This window comes from Neoarius graeffei, chromosome 7 (assembly GCF_027579695.1).
Source record: "Neoarius graeffei isolate fNeoGra1 chromosome 7, fNeoGra1.pri, whole genome shotgun sequence".
In the NCBI taxonomy this organism is placed as follows: domain Eukaryota; kingdom Metazoa; phylum Chordata; class Actinopteri; order Siluriformes; family Ariidae; genus Neoarius; species Neoarius graeffei.
Genome location: NC_083575.1, coordinates 4,815,367 through 4,832,270, shown reverse-complemented (window position 1 = coordinate 4,832,270; position 16,904 = coordinate 4,815,367). Strand labels below are relative to the sequence as shown.

The window sequence follows — 16,904 nt, the reverse complement described above, 5'->3', positions numbered from 1 at the left end:
CTGCCACCTTTTTTTTTTTCTTGCTGTTTTTCTAGCTTTGCAGCTATTTTCAATTTTTGACAGGAGTATCCTGTTAATTAGCATAAAAACACACTGACTAGCTTGGTCTTTCTGTGTCCTGCTAGCTCAAATGATGGCTAACATTTTTTTTTCCTGTTAATTTGCATTAAAATGCCTCCGAGCAAACACATTTCCACCTTCAGCATTATATTTTTATTTTTAGCTTTGCTAACGTTTTGACTTCGCTAACATTTTTCTGACTGGCATCGTCTCTCTTGTCTTTTGTGGCGTTTTATGCGCGAGCATCCTGAAACCAGTGTGTTGTGATTTGATTTGCAGACGGGCATGGTGCACTGTGACACAGCGGTGGGCACGCCCGACTACATCTCACCCGAGGTGCTAAAATCTCAGGGCGGAGACGGGTACTACGGACGCGAGTGTGACTGGTGGTCTGTTGGAGTGTTTATTTTTGAGATGCTCGTCGGTGAGTTGGGGTTTTTTGTTTGTTTGTTTGTTTGTTTGTTTGTTTGTTTGTTTGTTTTGGGGGGGTTGAGGAGCAGTAAGTCTTGTTGCATTCTCACACAGCCGGTTTATAAACGTGTCTGCGTGCGTTAAACAGGTGACACTCCGTTCTACGCCGACTCTCTGGTCGGGACCTACAGTAAAATCATGGACCATAAGAACTCGCTGAACTTCCCAGATGACGTCGAGATCTCAAAGGAGGCCAAAAATATCATCTGTGCGTTCCTGACAGACAGGTGAGCGGCATCGTGGGATTGTCCTCATCTCCGTATCTGTCTTTCACCACAGCAACTTGTCTGTCAGTGATTTAAATTTTTTTTTTTTTAAAGAATGATGCATCATGTGTTTTTATTTCTTTTATATATTTCTAGTTGCATAAGACAAAAACACAGCTTCACCTCTGACTGGTACGAAGTGCCGACACTAGAGCCTCCTTCCAGAAATGTGAAATAAACTTCTCCTTATAGAGGAACGGGTTTTTAAAAAAAGCGACATTCTTTTAAAATGTGTAATTGTTGGTAAATTCCGGTGATGTCAGAGAGAGTCATGTAACGATTCACCTCCGTCATGATTTGATTCAATGCACAGTATCGAGTTCGTGATTCAATTTTCCCTTTTTTTTTTTTGGAAAAAAAAATTACATAAAGAAAATTTTATCACCAAAAATGCAATGTTTATTGTTAAAGAAAAAAAATCCTTTTGTTCTATTTTCTTAACAACCAGCAATAATTGACACACATAATTAAAATACGATAAGTAAAATACAATAAACTATCAACTAAAATAATGAAAAAGCTAATAACAAATATTCTTTTTCTTAAACTTTTATGAACATTTGTACTTCCTCCATTTGCTTCTCTTTTCTTTATCTTTCAACAGTCTGTAAAAAAGAGAGAGAGAGCTCTGATTTCTTATTGAATTCATTTATACAGTCACACAACGGCTCTTTTACATTTTACATCTGGTGTTTTTTTTTTTGTGTGTGTGTGTGTTTTTGCAGCGTTAGAGCTGTGATACTTCTGCCTACTGTGAAGTCATGTGTATTCCCGCTATTGTATGTTATTGTGCCCTCTGCTGTCTCCCCAATGCAATTACAGCTCGGAAAAAAGCTCAGACTACTGATAATCACCATTACTTTTTTATTTCATCGATTCAAATCCTCTTAAATTTGTATCATAATTTATCGTCGCACGATATATTGTGAGACGAGTAGTAAGAAGAATAATACACACCATTATGTGCTTTTATCGGAAAATAATCGACTTCTGGGTAACAAGTCGCTTTGTCACACCACAATAATTGTGCCGTTGATTCCTTTCCAAACAGAATCACACCCGGTGTTTTTATTTCTGACTTGTTTTTCTGAGTGTACAGTGTAGTGTGTGTGGAGTAGCTTTGTGTAATTTATGCATGTGTGCGTTTTATTTTAGGGAGGTGCGTTTAGGGCGGAACGGCGTGGAAGAGATTAAGAGACACCCGTTCTTCAAAAACGACCAGTGGACCTTCGATACCATCAGAGACAGTGAGTCACTGGTTCCAGCAACCAGGCTGGACCTCTGAACACGTTTGCGTTACACACTACACACAGATTTTCTCTGTTCCACTGAGCGTTTGTGTTGCTGTGGTTCTTGGTGCAGCTGTGGCCCCCGTTGTCCCTGAGCTGAGCAGCGATATCGATACCAGTAATTTCGATGACCTTGAGGACGTTAAGGGTGATGTGGAGACGTTCCCGACACCGAAAGCCTTCGTAGGGAACCAACTGCCCTTTGTCGGATTTACGTATTTCAAAGAAGACCAGTAAGAGTTTTTTACACACACACACACACACACACACACACACACACACACACTCTGTAATAATCAGAACTAATGGATAAAATGCATGATAGCTTTAGAAAGTTTTGTTTTTTTGTGTGTGTGTGTGTGTGTGTGTGTGTGTGTGTTTTTTCATCTCCAGGTTGTTAAATGCTTTCAACAGTTCATCAGAACGTCCTGCTTCTGTTAAAGGAGAGGTAACACACACACACACACACACACACACACACACACAGAAACTACCAACATCATAATTTTGTATGAATTATGATCTTTGCTCTGACTGGTTGAGTCTTAAATGACTCCGATTCATTTAAATCCATTCAGTTAAACGATTCATTCCGATTCTTTTTTTCATTTCGCTCAGACACCGGAATGATCAGGCTTCGCTTTTCTGCAAAACAAATAAAACGGATAGCAAACGGACTGATTAATGTAGAAACGGCTGGTAATCAGTGCTGTTGCTTTGAAAAGCAATTCTTTTCACAGCCATTCCAAGACCGATTCTTTCAACTGATCCAGCCAAATGATTCACTCAGTGTCAGAGAAGTGAATCTCAGATTCAATATGTTTATATTTTTAAAAAAAAAAAGGACAGATAAACATGCAACGAACGTAAATATCATAAAATAAATAAATCTAATAAAGTAAATGTTTGTGAAACATTATGGAGCACTATTTGTTCGAGAGCATTGAATCATTTGCAAAAGAATCATATCCAGTGCAGACTGCAGCTGAACCAAAAAAAAAGATTTACCGCATGTTGCATAGAAACAAAAATCAGGAAAAATCTTTTATCTGAGGTGTAAGTGCTGCAGTGGACGTGCTGCCATAATCTCTCACTCACACACACACACACACACACACACTGAAAGATGATTGTGATGTGAATATTGAGTTAGTTGAGGCATTAACTCCACTTTTTTTGTTTGTCTTTTGCTGCAGGACAGCGTTGTGGTGAGTATATCATTTAATAAACCACTGCTTTTTGTGTGATTTGTTTTCTTCACTGTGCTAATCGTGTGTGTGTGTGTGTGTGTGGTTAGCTCCAGAAGAAGCTTCACTCTTTAGAGGAGCAGCTGAATAATGAAATGCAGGCCAAAGACGAGCTCGAGCACAAGTACAGGACGAGCAGCGCACGACTCGACAAGATCGCTAAAGAGCTCGAGGAAGAGGTGCGTGCGTGCGCCTGTGCCAGGAAAAAACTAGTTCAATGAAGATGCACTTGTGCGATTTGCATTTTATAACTGAGTAATTGGTGTGTGTGTGTGTGTGTGTGTGTAGATGAGCAGTAGGAAAGCTCTGGAGTCGTCCCTCAGACAGCTGGAAAGAGAAAAAGCTCTGCTGCAGCACAAAAGCATCGAGAGCCACAGAAAGGCTGAGAGCGAGGCGGATCGCAAACGCTGCCTCGAAAACGAAGGTACACGCACGCACGCGCACACACACACACACACACACACAGCTCCAGTAGCTCATAGTGGTTTTTTTTTTTTTTTTGTAGTGAACAGTCTGAGGGATCAGCTGGAGGAGATGAAGAAGAGGAACCAAAACTCGCACATTTCCAATGAGAAGAACATCCACCTGCAGAGACAGGTGTACACACACACACACACACACACACACACACACACACACACACACACACACACAGCAGTCTTTCTGAAGCTCCCAGACATTTATGTTATGAAGCATGTGGACCCAATTTACAGAACGGATTTTAATTCAAATTAAAGAATTTATTTCACGAAATAAATAAACTAAAAAACAGTACTAATAATTAAAAAGTATGACTTTTTTTTTTACATGAAAATAACTTTAGTAAACAGTGATAAATTTTCAAAAGAACGTTTCATTTCAAATGAAGAAGTAATAAATGTATTTAAAAACAAAAAATAATGAAACAAAATAAGAAAAATAAAATTAAATAATAAAACTAATTAAATTTAAACAAATAAAAACAACTTATTTAATTAAATTTAACGTTATTGCTTATCGGTTAATGAATAAATAAATACATTTGATCAGAAGTAACCCAGTGAAATGTTGTTTGAAACGGTGATGATTTTATTCCGTGTCCTCAACAGTAACCGTGTGGGGTTTTTTTCTCCTCAGCTGGACGAAGCGAACGCGTTGCTGCGGGCGGAGTCGGACGCGGCGGCTCGTCTTCGCAAGTCTCAGACGGAGAGCAGTAAACAGCTGCAGCAGCTGGAGACACATGTGCGGGAGCTGCAGGATAAGTGCTGCCTGCTGGAGAGCAGCAAACTGACGCTGGAGAAAGACTTCATCAGCCTGCAGGCGGCGCTCGACACCGAGAAACGGGAGCACACACAGCGCTCCGAGACTATCTCTGACCTGCAGGGTGAGACAGGAGCGTGTATGTGTGTGTGTGTGTGTGTGTGGTAAATGTTAATATTTTGGACATATCACACATTTTTATGCGTTTTCTGTAAATGCAACTAAAATTGGCTAAAAATATACACCATGATCGGAAACAACGTTTAAACACTCAGTACGTTTTACATGCACATCCAAATCGAGCTGCTGTCGGTAATCGAGCAAAGGGTCCCAGCAGGGGTGCCAGAGAAATCCAATCCTACATGCAACTGTGAAATCGAGCTATTGTGTAAGGTGCATTGTGCACCCGAGCCACAGGTGGCGCTACACGCCCCATCGTGTTGGTACACTTCCGGTTGTCGTCATGAAGAAGAGCTAAAGTGTTGCCAGATACTGCTGACGTTTTCCAGCCCAAAACATGTTCAAATCCGCCAAAATGCACTTAAAACCTCCCAATCTGGCAACACTGGCAGTTCCGTGCTCAAGCTGTTAGGCTTGCTCTAACAGACTGTATGGCTACAAACTGTCCTGCGCAGACCGCTGTTTTGTAAGACAATTTATTTTGCACAATTGTATATTTTTCTAAAGTCCATTTTATTGCTTACAAAAAATATATTTTTTGCTTACAATTTAACTTGTGTCTTAATAAACACACAGTTCAATTGTTTTGTTTTTATTGACATTCTTCAGATGTTGGACATATATATATATATATATATATATATATATATATATATATATATATATATACACACACACACAAATACAATGACTTGTTTATGTACACAATTCACAGCTATGCAACAGCTGTACAGATGTATTTGGTGACACAGTAAGTGAGCTAAATTTTAACAGTGCAAACAATGCCACAGAAAGAAAAGATTCATGCCGTTGTCATGATTCGTTGTCATGCCGACCGAGGCTGTTGTGTTTCCTGCTTGTGGTCTCGTCACTTCCGGAAGGGGCAGTGCTGAAGTAAGCAGCTCGACTACGTAGCTCAATAGGGTTTACATGCACTAAGTAGCTCGGCAAAAATCGCATAATCTAGGTCGTGTAGCTCGATTGCGAGAAATCAAGTTCGGTTCAATTTCAGCCGAGCTAAGGGGTTTACATGCCATTTAGAGCTTCGATTTCAGTCGAGCAACGGCAGAAATTCGATTTTCTCTATGTGCATGTAAACGCACTGACTGGGGGATATTTACTTTTAAACAGGTTGATTTTAAAATGAGATCTGTTTACATGTATATATTTGTAATCTAATTATTTAATAAATAACTTTTATTTGAAAGTATTTATTTTTATTATCGCTTGCTTTGTCGAAATACAAGGTTTTATTGAGTTCAGTATTAATTAAATATTGACAAAATATTTTAAAGGGAAGCAATAAATTAGTTTCTTAGGAAATATTAGTAAATAATTTAAATTAGTAGAATATTAAGATTACAGTGATCATATTTTTAATATTTTTATAACTGCGTTCTGCAAGTTTTTAAATGAGCACGTGCATAATTAACACGTGCGTTGTTTCAAACCGGAGAGAAATGATTCTTTTTATTCGAGAACTTAAAATGTCAGATTTGATGACGTGTCATGTTTTGACAGACGTGAATTATTATGGGATGTGGCTGTTGGACCTCGTCCTCGTCTCTGCTCCGGAGATCGACGTTGAATAAAAAACATCTCGCGTTTGTTGTGTTTTTACACGATTTTCTCTCCAGTGCGTCTCTCGGGTCTGGAGGACGAGGTGAAGCAGGCGAGACAGGCTCTGGCCAAAGCCGAGACTGAGAAGAGACAGCTGCAGGAGAACCTCACTGATTTGGAGAAGGTAACACACACACACACACACACACGTTTCGAACTAGTAGAAAGCGCTCCCTCGCTTTGCATGCTGCTTGATCCTAGTTCTTAAGCCCCACCCCCTGCTGTCTGTGTGTCCAATAGGAGAAGAGCAATAAGGAGATTGACATGACGTACAAGCTGAAGGTTCTGCAGCAGAGTCTGGAGCAGGAGGAGGCGGCGCACAAAGCCACGAAGACCCGACTTGCCGACAAGAACAAGATCAGCGAGTCCATCGAGGGAGCGAAGTCTGAGGCGGTGAAGGGTACGAGGGGTTCACATACTCGTGATGTATGAGAGGGCGGAGTGTGTATCTGAAGGATACGAGGGGTTCATGTACTTGTGAGATGGTGTAGCCTGTATGCTGGACAAAGCGGTACAAAATGCATGATCTGAGAAAGTCTAGTGCACTTTAAAGGGTTAGTCAGAGTGAGTGTGCTACAAATACCACTTGTATTAACTCGTGTGTGTGTGTGTGTAGATCTGGAGCAGAAGCTGCAGGTCGAGCGTTCCGCTAAGCTGCAGGTGGAGAACCGGCTGCTCGAGCTGGAGAAACACAACTCCATGTTGGACTGTGATTATAAACAAGCACTGCACAAACTCGAAGAGCTGCACAGACACAAGGACCAACTCACTGAGGAGGTGTGTGTGTGTGTGTGTGTGTGCCAGCTTCCAGGCTTTTTCACTAAGTAACAATGTTAGCATGCTAATCCTTTTCAGCTTTTAGTCAACCTTCAGGGTTCTTTGTAGATAGATGCGATTCACGCTAACCAGTGTTGTAGTCAAGTCATTAAACCCTGAGTCCAGTTTCGAGTCCCCTGAGTTTAAGTCCGAGTCATTAAAAAAAATTTTGAGTCGAAGCCGAGAACAAGACTCCAACCGCACCATTTGACGATGTCTGTTTCAGCGCCATTAACATTAGCTTGTTCCTGAACACGGCGTATGAACAAGTGAATGTGCTTCTCTTTATCAGAGGGTGAAGTATTCTGTCAGAGACGGTTGGGAGACGGATGTAAGTGCAGAAGGCGCGTTTATTAATACAAGCGAAGATGGTAAACAATCCAGAACGGCAGGTAAAATTGTAAAACAGTGAAATGAGGCACAAACAGGCTATCGTAGACTCGGCAGAGTCAAAGACGAGAAACAGGAAATCAGGGATCAGGAAACCAAACAAGGAAAAATAAGGCTCAGTAATGTGTCAGCAACGCAACTCAATACTTCGCAAAGTAAGTGTGTTTTCAGTTTTTATATCAATCTGCTGATTGCGCCTTAATCCTGTGCAGGTGCGAGTCGTTTACGACGCATGTGAGAGTCCGCCAAATTATTATGGGATGTTAGAAAAGTTAAAGAAAAAAATCAGAGTCCTCATCTCCAGTTTGTGAATCCTAATGTCAAGTTTGTTTGTATAGTCGGGGCCGTCGGGGCTCAGGTGGCTAAGGCGCCATACCATAAATCCGGGGACCCGGGTTCGATTCTGACCCAAGGTCATTTCCCGATCCCTCCCCGTCTCTCTCTCCCGCTCATTTCCTGTCCTGTCTCTACACTGTCCTATCCAATAAAGGTGAAAAAAGCCCAAAAAATATCTTTAAAAAAAAAAAAAGTTTGTTTGTATAGTGCTTTTAACAATAGACATTGTCCCAAAGCAGCTTTACAGAATCTGATGCAGTTAAAGTCCAAGACCGAGCCATCAGTGCTCAAGTCCTTAAAATCAGGGCACGAGTCCTGGACTCGAGTACTACAAGCCTGATGCTAACAGATAGCTCATGTTGTTAGCAAATGACTACATTAACTCCGTTCCAGCCAAAGTACTGAAACCTTTCAAGTCCATCTCAAAAGAACTTTTTTTTTTCCCTGAGTTCTAGACACCAGTTGCTGAGTAGTGTTCAGGTTAACACACTTTTAACAGTAACTTCAGCAGTGTTTCAAAATCTGCTCACTGAGATTCGTGTGGTTCTGAAACGAGCCTGACTGATACAGATGAGCAATACTGATGAAGTTTGCACGTCCCAGGTGAAGAACCTGACTCTGAAGATCGAGCAGGAGGTCCAGAAGCGCAGTCTGACCCAGAACGACTTGAAGGCGCAGAACCAGCAGCTCAGCACCCTGAAGACGTCGGAGAAGCAGCTCAAACAGGAGATAAACCACCTGCTGGACATCAAACGCAGCCTGGAGAAGCAGATCATGGAGCTCCGCAAGTACAGCATCCCACAATGCACCACACCAACCACACTCCACCACTTGTGGCTAATTATCAGAGTTGGCTCAAAAAAATCTTATGCTGCGTTACCGTTTTCATGTCGTGTGTGTGTGTGTGTGTGTGTCAGGGAACGTCAGGATTCTGATGGACAGATGAAGGAGCTTCAGGATCAGCTGGAGGCAGAACAGTATTTCTCAGTAAGAAAACATCTCAAAGAATAAGGCTGAAAAAAAAAACCCTCACCTCAGGAAGTTATGACCAAATAAGGAAAGTGGAAAATGGAAAGGGTCAGATGGTTTGTGTAGTATGGAAAGCCATTGGGGTGAGGGAGGGGAAAAAAAACCCAGGACACTTAGCCTGGCAAGCCAGACTAAATGTGAATATTTAGTCTGGCCTCGATCCGTAGACATTTCCGAAGGGTGTGGGAGGAACAAACCGCTGTCTTTCAAACTGTCTCTGTGCGTATAGGCCAACGCTCTGACCAATCAGCGCAACAGTGACTGTGACGTAGTCAGAGCGACAGAAAACAGTGGGGGAGACCTTGAAATAAATAATTTTTCAAAATGCGTATTAATTAATAAACAGGTTCTAGATATTAAGAAGTTTGGAGATAATGACCACAAGTTTGGAGTCTTTACCACATACTTACAAGTGTTTTTCAAGGGTTTGCTTAAACTGTTTTTGAGAGTTTTTATTTAGTGGTGTTTGGTGAAATAATTTCCCTTAAATTTAAAATAACAGGAAAATAAGAAACAATCAAAAAGTAATGTTTCAAAGCTGTTTATTAATTCTTCGTACTGCACAAACTAGCCCCATCCTTTTGGCTACGAGCGGAGCCAGCTGGTAGATCAGACTTTTGCCATAGCCGGTCGGCAAAACAGCGAAAACGTCCTTCTTGAAAAGGAATGAGCGGAGAGCCTCTTCCTGCTCATGTTTCAACGAAAACTCCAAGTCTAATTCTTCTAAAACTGATTCCAAAGCGGAGTCAAACGCGCGCTGTTCACTAGCCGTAGCCATCTTTCCTGCTGTGCTTTCTCCAGCGTCGCGCAGCCTTGTCATCACTCCTGCAAAAGCCCGCCCAAAGAATCCAAACAAAAACCTTGCGTTGTGATTGGCGGGCACGATTTGATGCCCGGGGTGTTTTGTTGATATGGTGCGAGGCTAGACCCACTCGCAGGCAAAAAATATTTTTGGCCGCTAGGCGGGTGGGTCTAGTTTACTAGGCTACAGGACACTACAAGTCAAGAAGGAAATTGGGAAACTGAAAAAGCCAGATGAAGTGTAGAGTCTGGAGACATATAGAGCCCTTTCACATGACGTCACCGCGCCGCGAGATTTTGTTAGGCGCCATATTGGAAGACCAAGTACATGCACTCACAATATAAAACAAAGTACGAGCGAGAGTAAAGTGACACGATGGATGATAATTCTGGTTATGTGAGTACATTACCAGTTGCAGAAAGGGCACGGTATGTGGAGAAACTGGCTGTGATTGATGGGTTTGACCCATATGATAAGACTCGGGGCAAGGGAGAATGGAAACATAAGGAGGACCGGACACCAATTCTGACATCTGTTTGCTACCCGGACATTGTAAACTATTTGTTGTTTACACCCAGTGCCTACACTCAGTGTTCGAACTATGCCGATATTTTCGGGGGGTCCCTTTTTTTCCTTTGGGGGTGTGTCTCGGAGCGCGGATCTCCAAACACATGAGAAGCCTATCTTACGCACATATCGCGCGGACTCCACACCTCCACACACGCATCGCGTCTGAAGTCATAACTCATCAGGGGAAATCATGTCCGCATTGGCATGTTCAAAAAACAACCTCGCGTCAACAATGATACCACACGCAAGAAAAAAAAACAGTCAGGCTACTCAACAACCAACCTGGCAGCAGCGAGCAAGCCCCAAACCATCCTAAATTATTATTATTATTAAATTGTAGAAGTCTGGGAGGCTTGCTCCTCATACAGTTATCAACTTGGGGCCACTTTAGCATGTTTTAAATCTGAATTTCTTGCGTTTGCTTCCCTCAAAGTGTCGCAGATCATGCACAGACTTATCCATTATATCCACAGTTTTTTGCCAAGTCTCACACAGGTTTCTTTCAAGTCTACTGTTGGGCCAATAAATCATAAATAAAACAGCTCAGATTTGTTTAAGTTGTTTGCCACTCCACTTTATTCTCGTGGGTTCACATACCGCTGCCGTTATTTCCCCCTAATCACGAGTTTGTTGGTCTTCCAAAATGGCGCAGGGTCTGTTTACTTCCGGTTTCGGGTGACGTCAGTGAAAGGGGTCTATAGGATGGAGAACAGGAAGCTGTGCCCAAATAAGGACAGTAGGAGACAAAAAAGGTCAGATGGGATGGAGTGGTCTTGAAGTGTTGGAGGACAGAAAACCATGAATAAATAAGGAAATACTGGAAAGCAAAAAGGGTCAGATAGAGGTAAAGGGGATATTGTGATTTTATTGTGTGTGTGTGTGTGTGTGTAGACACTGTACAAAACTCAGGTGCGGGAGTTAAAGGAGGAGTGTGAGGAGAGGAATAAGATTTATAAAGACATGCAGCAGAATCTGCAGGATCTGCAAGAGGAGAGGTGAGCACTGCGTGTGTGTGTTAAAGATGATCTGGAGATTAAGAAGTTCATGAAAGAGCTGGAAACTGCTCTGTGTGTGTGTGTGTGTGTGTGTGTGTGTGTGTCAGGGACTCTCTGGCAGCTCAGTTGGAGATCACCCTGACGAAGGCAGACTCAGAGCAGCTGGCTCGCTCCATCGCTGAAGAGCAGTACTCTGATCTGGAGAAGGAGAAGATCATGAAGGAGCTGGAGATTAAGGAGATGATGGCCAGACACAGGCAGGAACTCGCTGAGAAGGACATCACCATCGGCTCGGTCAGTGAGGCAGCTCACACGGGGTTGGGAAAGTGGGAAACGAAACATGTCTGATGAGGTCTGGAGTGTGGAGAGGGAACAGGAAGCAATGACCAAATAAGGAGAGTGGAAAACAAAAAGGGTCAGATTGCATTAACAGCCATAAGGGCTTAGAGAAAAGGAAGCTGCCACCAAACATGAAAAGTGTGATGTCCTAAGATTTCAGGCACAAGTTGATTTTTATGGTCTTTCTAACACTAAAACCCTGCTGTGCGTTTAGTTGGAGGAAGCAAACCGCATGCTAACGAGTGACGTAGCAAACCTGGCTAACGAGAAGGAAGAACTGAACAACAAGTTGAAGGAGGCACTGGATGGTGAGAGTTAGGAAAAAGAAAACAAGTGTTTTAATCGTCTATTGAATATTTATTTCTTTATCTGCTTTCATTCTTGTGTCGAATGATTTGATTGTTCAGACATGCAGAAGCTGAAAAACAACGAAGAGTCAATCGCACAGATGAAGCTCACGTTTGAGAGGCAGCTGCAGTCCGAGAGAACTCTCAAGACACAGGTAAAGTATGGCAAGTGCTGAGGGGCACTGAAAAAGGCCAACTGTTTATACAAACGTGGATATTATTCTAGCTAGTTAACTAATACAAGCCTGCTTACGTAATTTACGCTTCAAAAAAGATGCATTTCTTTAGATTTGTTAGAATTTGTATCGAAGATGACGCTAACATCACTAGCAAGCAGGCTATGTACCTAAATTAATACATCTCAACTTGGATAAAACGCGTCTTTTTTTAAAAATGTCTCGCGTTTTATGTCAGAGAGTGAACTAATATCGCACACTAGCTAGCCAGTTCCAACCAGGGCTTTGAACCGGAATTTTTTTCCTATTGGTTCGTTCCGAACAGAAACGGAATTTTAACGTTTCCGGTTTTGGGTTCCACCATTAAATAGACGTTCCCGAACCGGTTAGAACAAAAAAAATTTCGTTCCCGGAACGGTTAATTACGTTCCCTGTCAGCTGTTTAACAAATGGCTATAAAATGATGTCTCTGTCTCATCCAGCTTAAGCCAAATGTAGGCTAATTCTATTACAACCTTCATTAAATAAGACAAGAAATAATTCAAAACAATTATTTCAAATGTTGGTGATTTGGATTCTCAGTATGTCTTCCCAGCTACACAAACAGAAAAAGTGCCAAAAATGAAAGATAATTCGTTTAGTGTGTTACCAAAGGCTAGTCAGGCCCTATAGAGGGCTACCGCATGACGTCACCGCGCTGCGAGATTTTGTTAGGCGCCATATTGGAAGTACACATCTATGCAAGTACATACATACATAAAACAAACTACAGCTGAAATGTAGCCAGGGCCGGTTCTGCCCTAATCTGGGCCCGGGTGCAACATCGCGCACCCCCCCCAAAAAAACCACCAGTCTAAATCAGGACAACCATCACATAACTATAAACATTTTATATCAACTATTTTAACTAAACGGGCTATAATAAATAAGCCTGCAGGCAGCCACGGCGGGCTGCCTCAGAAAACTAACCATTCAATGACAACTGAAAGCCTGCAGCCACGGCGGGCTGCCTCAGAAAAGTAACCATTTGTCCTACCTTAAAACTCGTTTTGCATTTTCTGCCTCCTTTTTTGTATTTTCGACCCTCCGTTTATTTTCTTTCCTTTTCTGAAAACCCGATTTGTGTCCAGGCATTTTGTTCTGCTACCAACGAACTAACTCGTCAGGTCTCGTCTCTCGAGCCTGCGATGATTCCCGTGGGAGGGGCAACAATTGATACATTTTTACAAACAGCCAATAGGGAGGTTGCAACGTTCAGACTCTTCTTTGCTCAGACACTCAGTAATTCACCTAGTATTCACTAGCAGTCCACCTTCCCGCTCTCTCCATTCAATCAGCGAACGTCACACAGGAAGTGAACCCCAGCGGGTCATAGAAACTTCCGCAGGAGAAGAATGACTATTTGTAGGCTACAGAAACTTTGAGGAACGAAATAAAAACCGGTATTAACCGGTTACCATTATTTTTAATAAGCGTTTCTGTTCCGGAACATAAAAAATAATAAAGTTTCTGATTTCATTTCTGTTCCATGTGAAATAGAAAAAGTTCCCGTTTTCGTTTTCGTTCCTTGAACCGGTTCAAAGCCCTGGTTCCAACCAAGATAACTGTAACCATGGTGATGATGTACTTGTCGTAAACTTGCTAACTTTTTTAATGTCGTTTATGATTTTTATCTTGTTTTTTTTTAATCAGGCTGTGAACAAACTGGCTGAAATCATGAACAGGAAAGTGCCAGGAAATGGAAGTCGCCGTGGAAATGAAACAGATATGAAGAGGAAGGATAAAGAAAACAAGAAGTTGCAGCAGGAGCTACGATCCGAACGGGAAAAACTCAACAGCACCATCATCAAATATCAGCGAGAAATCAATGAAATGCAGGCGGTATGGTGACAACGTCACGCAAATGGCGACCGCAGTGCGAATATCGCTTCAGACCTGACTCGAACCACGTCGCATTGCAGCTCAAACTGCTTCATGCTAACTATTAAGCATTGCTAATTTAGTCTCATGCTAACTCCAGGAGTATCTTAGTTTGTATCTCATTTGCAACTCTAATACAGTGTTAATAAAATTAGGCTAATGCTAGCTATTATAGACCGCTAATATTAATGGGTTTTTATCATTTATTATTATTATTTTTTAATTATTTGTTAATTTAAACACAATTCTTTCAATTTACACTTTCACCAATGATGGGCTAGTTCAAAATTAGCCAGCTAGCTTCGTGCTCTTCCGTTTTCTGGGTTTTCTCTGAATTATAAATAGTGTTTACAGCCTTTTATAGTGTCGTAGCAACAATATTGTGTTTGCAACGTTTATTATTATTTTATTTATTTTTTTCTCCACACAGCAACTAGCGGAAGAGTCAGTGATGCGTGTGGAGCTGCAGATGGCCCTGGACAGTAAAGACAGCGATATCGAGCAGCTCCGAGGCCTCCTCAATTCCGTCAACGCACAATCGCTCGACTCAGCCAGCATGAGCAGCGGCCCCGAGTTCGAAACGGACGAATCGCTGCCAGGTTTCACGCCGTTTATTATTTTCTATAGTGTGTTTGTTTGTTTGTTTGTTTTTGTTTTTTTGTTTTTATTTCACATTTAACTGCTTCTTTGTTGCATTTAAGGGCGTGGCGTTGTATCTGAGCAGTGGTCCGCTGCAAGAGACAGCGTTTACTCCATAAGAGCACGTTCAATACAGCAAAATGTTTTTTAAAAATAAATAATGGTCTAATATCCACTTCCTTCATACATAGGATCATACTGTTAATTATTAATTATATTAATACGAACCCAATCAGGAATAAATACACCTGTCATCATGCAGTTACTGAGGAATAATGTTATTAATAATGCAGTTAATTATAAATTCTGTATTTACTGTACAAATGTAGCTCATATAGACAGTAGATGATAAAAGTAACTATCGACACAGAACAAGTACAGTTTCCTCTTAATTACTCATCAAATTAATACTAATGCATTAAATATTCTATCGACTGTACAAGAATAGAACATTATTATGTAGTAATAAAAGTTTTAGTGATGCAGTTTAAAGTATTAAAGTACTCGTACCATATATGGTTAATTAGTAAAAACAGTATTGATACTAATTACTTTCTCTACTGGACAAATATAAATTGTGTAATGCTTTCATAATTTTTTTTTCTTAATTTATTATGTAAGTCAAATTTTAATTCCTGTATGAATTTTTTTTTTGAGCGTAGGGGATACGTTGCAATTGGGGCTCCGCCCTGTTCGTGTCTCCGGTCACGCTTTACCATTTTTTTTTTTATATATATATATATATATATATAATATGCTAATTTGTGTATATATTTTCTGTGACAAATTACAATAGGATTTAATAAGTATTTATTTATTTATTTATTTATTTCAGAAGATAGAATCACATATCCTATGTTACAATATATAAAAATTTAAAAACAAAAAAAATTCAAAAAGAGTAGAATAATATAAAGCTAAAAATGTCTAAATAATTAAGTGATTCCACGAAATCGAGTCGTACATGAGCTGATAGCCGACGAGGCACGTAGCACCGAGTTGTCTATAACCCGTGTACGACCAGATTGAGCGGAATAACTGTTTTATTCTATCCACATTCACTGGATTTTGAGAAACAGTATTTTTATTTTTTTGCAAATTCGATAAATAAAAGTTTTTATACAAAACGTCTGACAGAATCATTTCCGCTTAGAATGTAAACAAACCGGTGAAATGACGAGAGCAATTTGTGGAAAATGCGATGATAATTCTTGAAAAAAAAAAGTGTATATATTAGTGCTGTCAAAAATATCGCGTTATTAACGCGTTAACTTGACTCAATTTTAACGGCGATAATTTTTTTATCGCGAGATTAACGCTCTGTGACATGATGCCACGCCCCGCACAGCCAGAGTCCTCTGCCCTCCCCCGAAGAGCCACGGTGCTCGGCTTAGGTTTCGTTTTCCCATCGGCGGCTCCAGCCCCACTTTGCAGTGGCTGTGACAAGACGTGTTATGCTCTGCAATTAAAAAAAAAACAAAAAACACATTGGTACAACCAGTGTTCGAACTATGCCGATATTTTCGGGGGGTCCCTTTTTTTTCCCTTGGGGGGGGGTGCTTGCGCTTGTCTCAGAGCGCGGATCTCCATCGCGTGCTCACTTCGGATATGCAAATGCTTCCAGTTAAACATCATTTTGCCAATATTTTAGTGACCCCCCAACATTTCCCAAATCATGTTTTCAAGGGATCTCATGTCTGTTTCAGGGGATCTCGGATCCCCCGAGTACCCCCGTAGTTCAAACAGTGAGCAAGCCCATTCACTTTTTTATGCTGATAAGAGAATTACAATGGTTTTTCATGTGACAAAAATGTGCGATTAAATTGCGATTAATCGCGAGTTAACTATGACAGTCGCGACATTAATCGCGATTAAATATTTTAATCGCTTGACAGCACTAGTGTATATATATGTCATCAGATACGTTCATTCCATATTTTGTTGCTTTTTTGTGTGTATTTTTTGGGGGTTTTGTTTTCGAGTAGAGTTTTTATTTCGTTCTCGGTTGGTTCAGCATCACGCGCCGCCATTTTTGTTTCTCTCTAGTCATGGTATATGAGCTGATATGCGAGTATTAGAGTAGCCAATCAGAGTGCGCGATTGCTCATATCCAGTGAATGTGGACAGAATAAAATAGTACAAAGTGTAATAATGCTACATGAGATCAAGATAA

General features: G+C 41.0%; 1 protein-coding gene across 4 annotated transcripts in view; it reads left to right on the top strand.

Moving 5' to 3' along the window:
• The window catches only part of rock2a (rho-associated, coiled-coil containing protein kinase 2a), an 82,960-nt gene that overhangs the window by 53,391 nt on the left and 12,665 nt on the right, over positions 1-16,904 (top strand). For all 4 annotated transcript variants that reach the window (XM_060925184.1, XM_060925185.1, XM_060925183.1 and 1 more), the window contains exons 6-26: positions 340-484; positions 620-758; positions 1,953-2,044; positions 2,160-2,319; positions 2,480-2,534; positions 3,283-3,294; positions 3,384-3,512; positions 3,622-3,757; positions 3,839-3,930; positions 4,450-4,696; positions 6,390-6,496; positions 6,613-6,772; positions 6,989-7,149; positions 8,518-8,702; positions 8,832-8,901; positions 11,207-11,310; positions 11,418-11,604; positions 11,864-11,957; positions 12,057-12,151; positions 13,865-14,053; positions 14,523-14,691. In XM_060925184.1, coding sequence (XP_060781167.1) covers positions 340-484; positions 620-758; positions 1,953-2,044; positions 2,160-2,319; positions 2,480-2,534; positions 3,283-3,294; positions 3,384-3,512; positions 3,622-3,757; positions 3,839-3,930; positions 4,450-4,696; positions 6,390-6,496; positions 6,613-6,772; positions 6,989-7,149; positions 8,518-8,702; positions 8,832-8,901; positions 11,207-11,310; positions 11,418-11,604; positions 11,864-11,957; positions 12,057-12,151; positions 13,865-14,053; positions 14,523-14,691 — 2,728 coding nt within the window. The remainder of the gene's footprint in view (positions 1-339; positions 485-619; positions 759-1,952; positions 2,045-2,159; positions 2,320-2,479; positions 2,535-3,282; positions 3,295-3,383; positions 3,513-3,621; positions 3,758-3,838; positions 3,931-4,449; positions 4,697-6,389; positions 6,497-6,612; positions 6,773-6,988; positions 7,150-8,517; positions 8,703-8,831; positions 8,902-11,206; positions 11,311-11,417; positions 11,605-11,863; positions 11,958-12,056; positions 12,152-13,864; positions 14,054-14,522; positions 14,692-16,904) is intronic.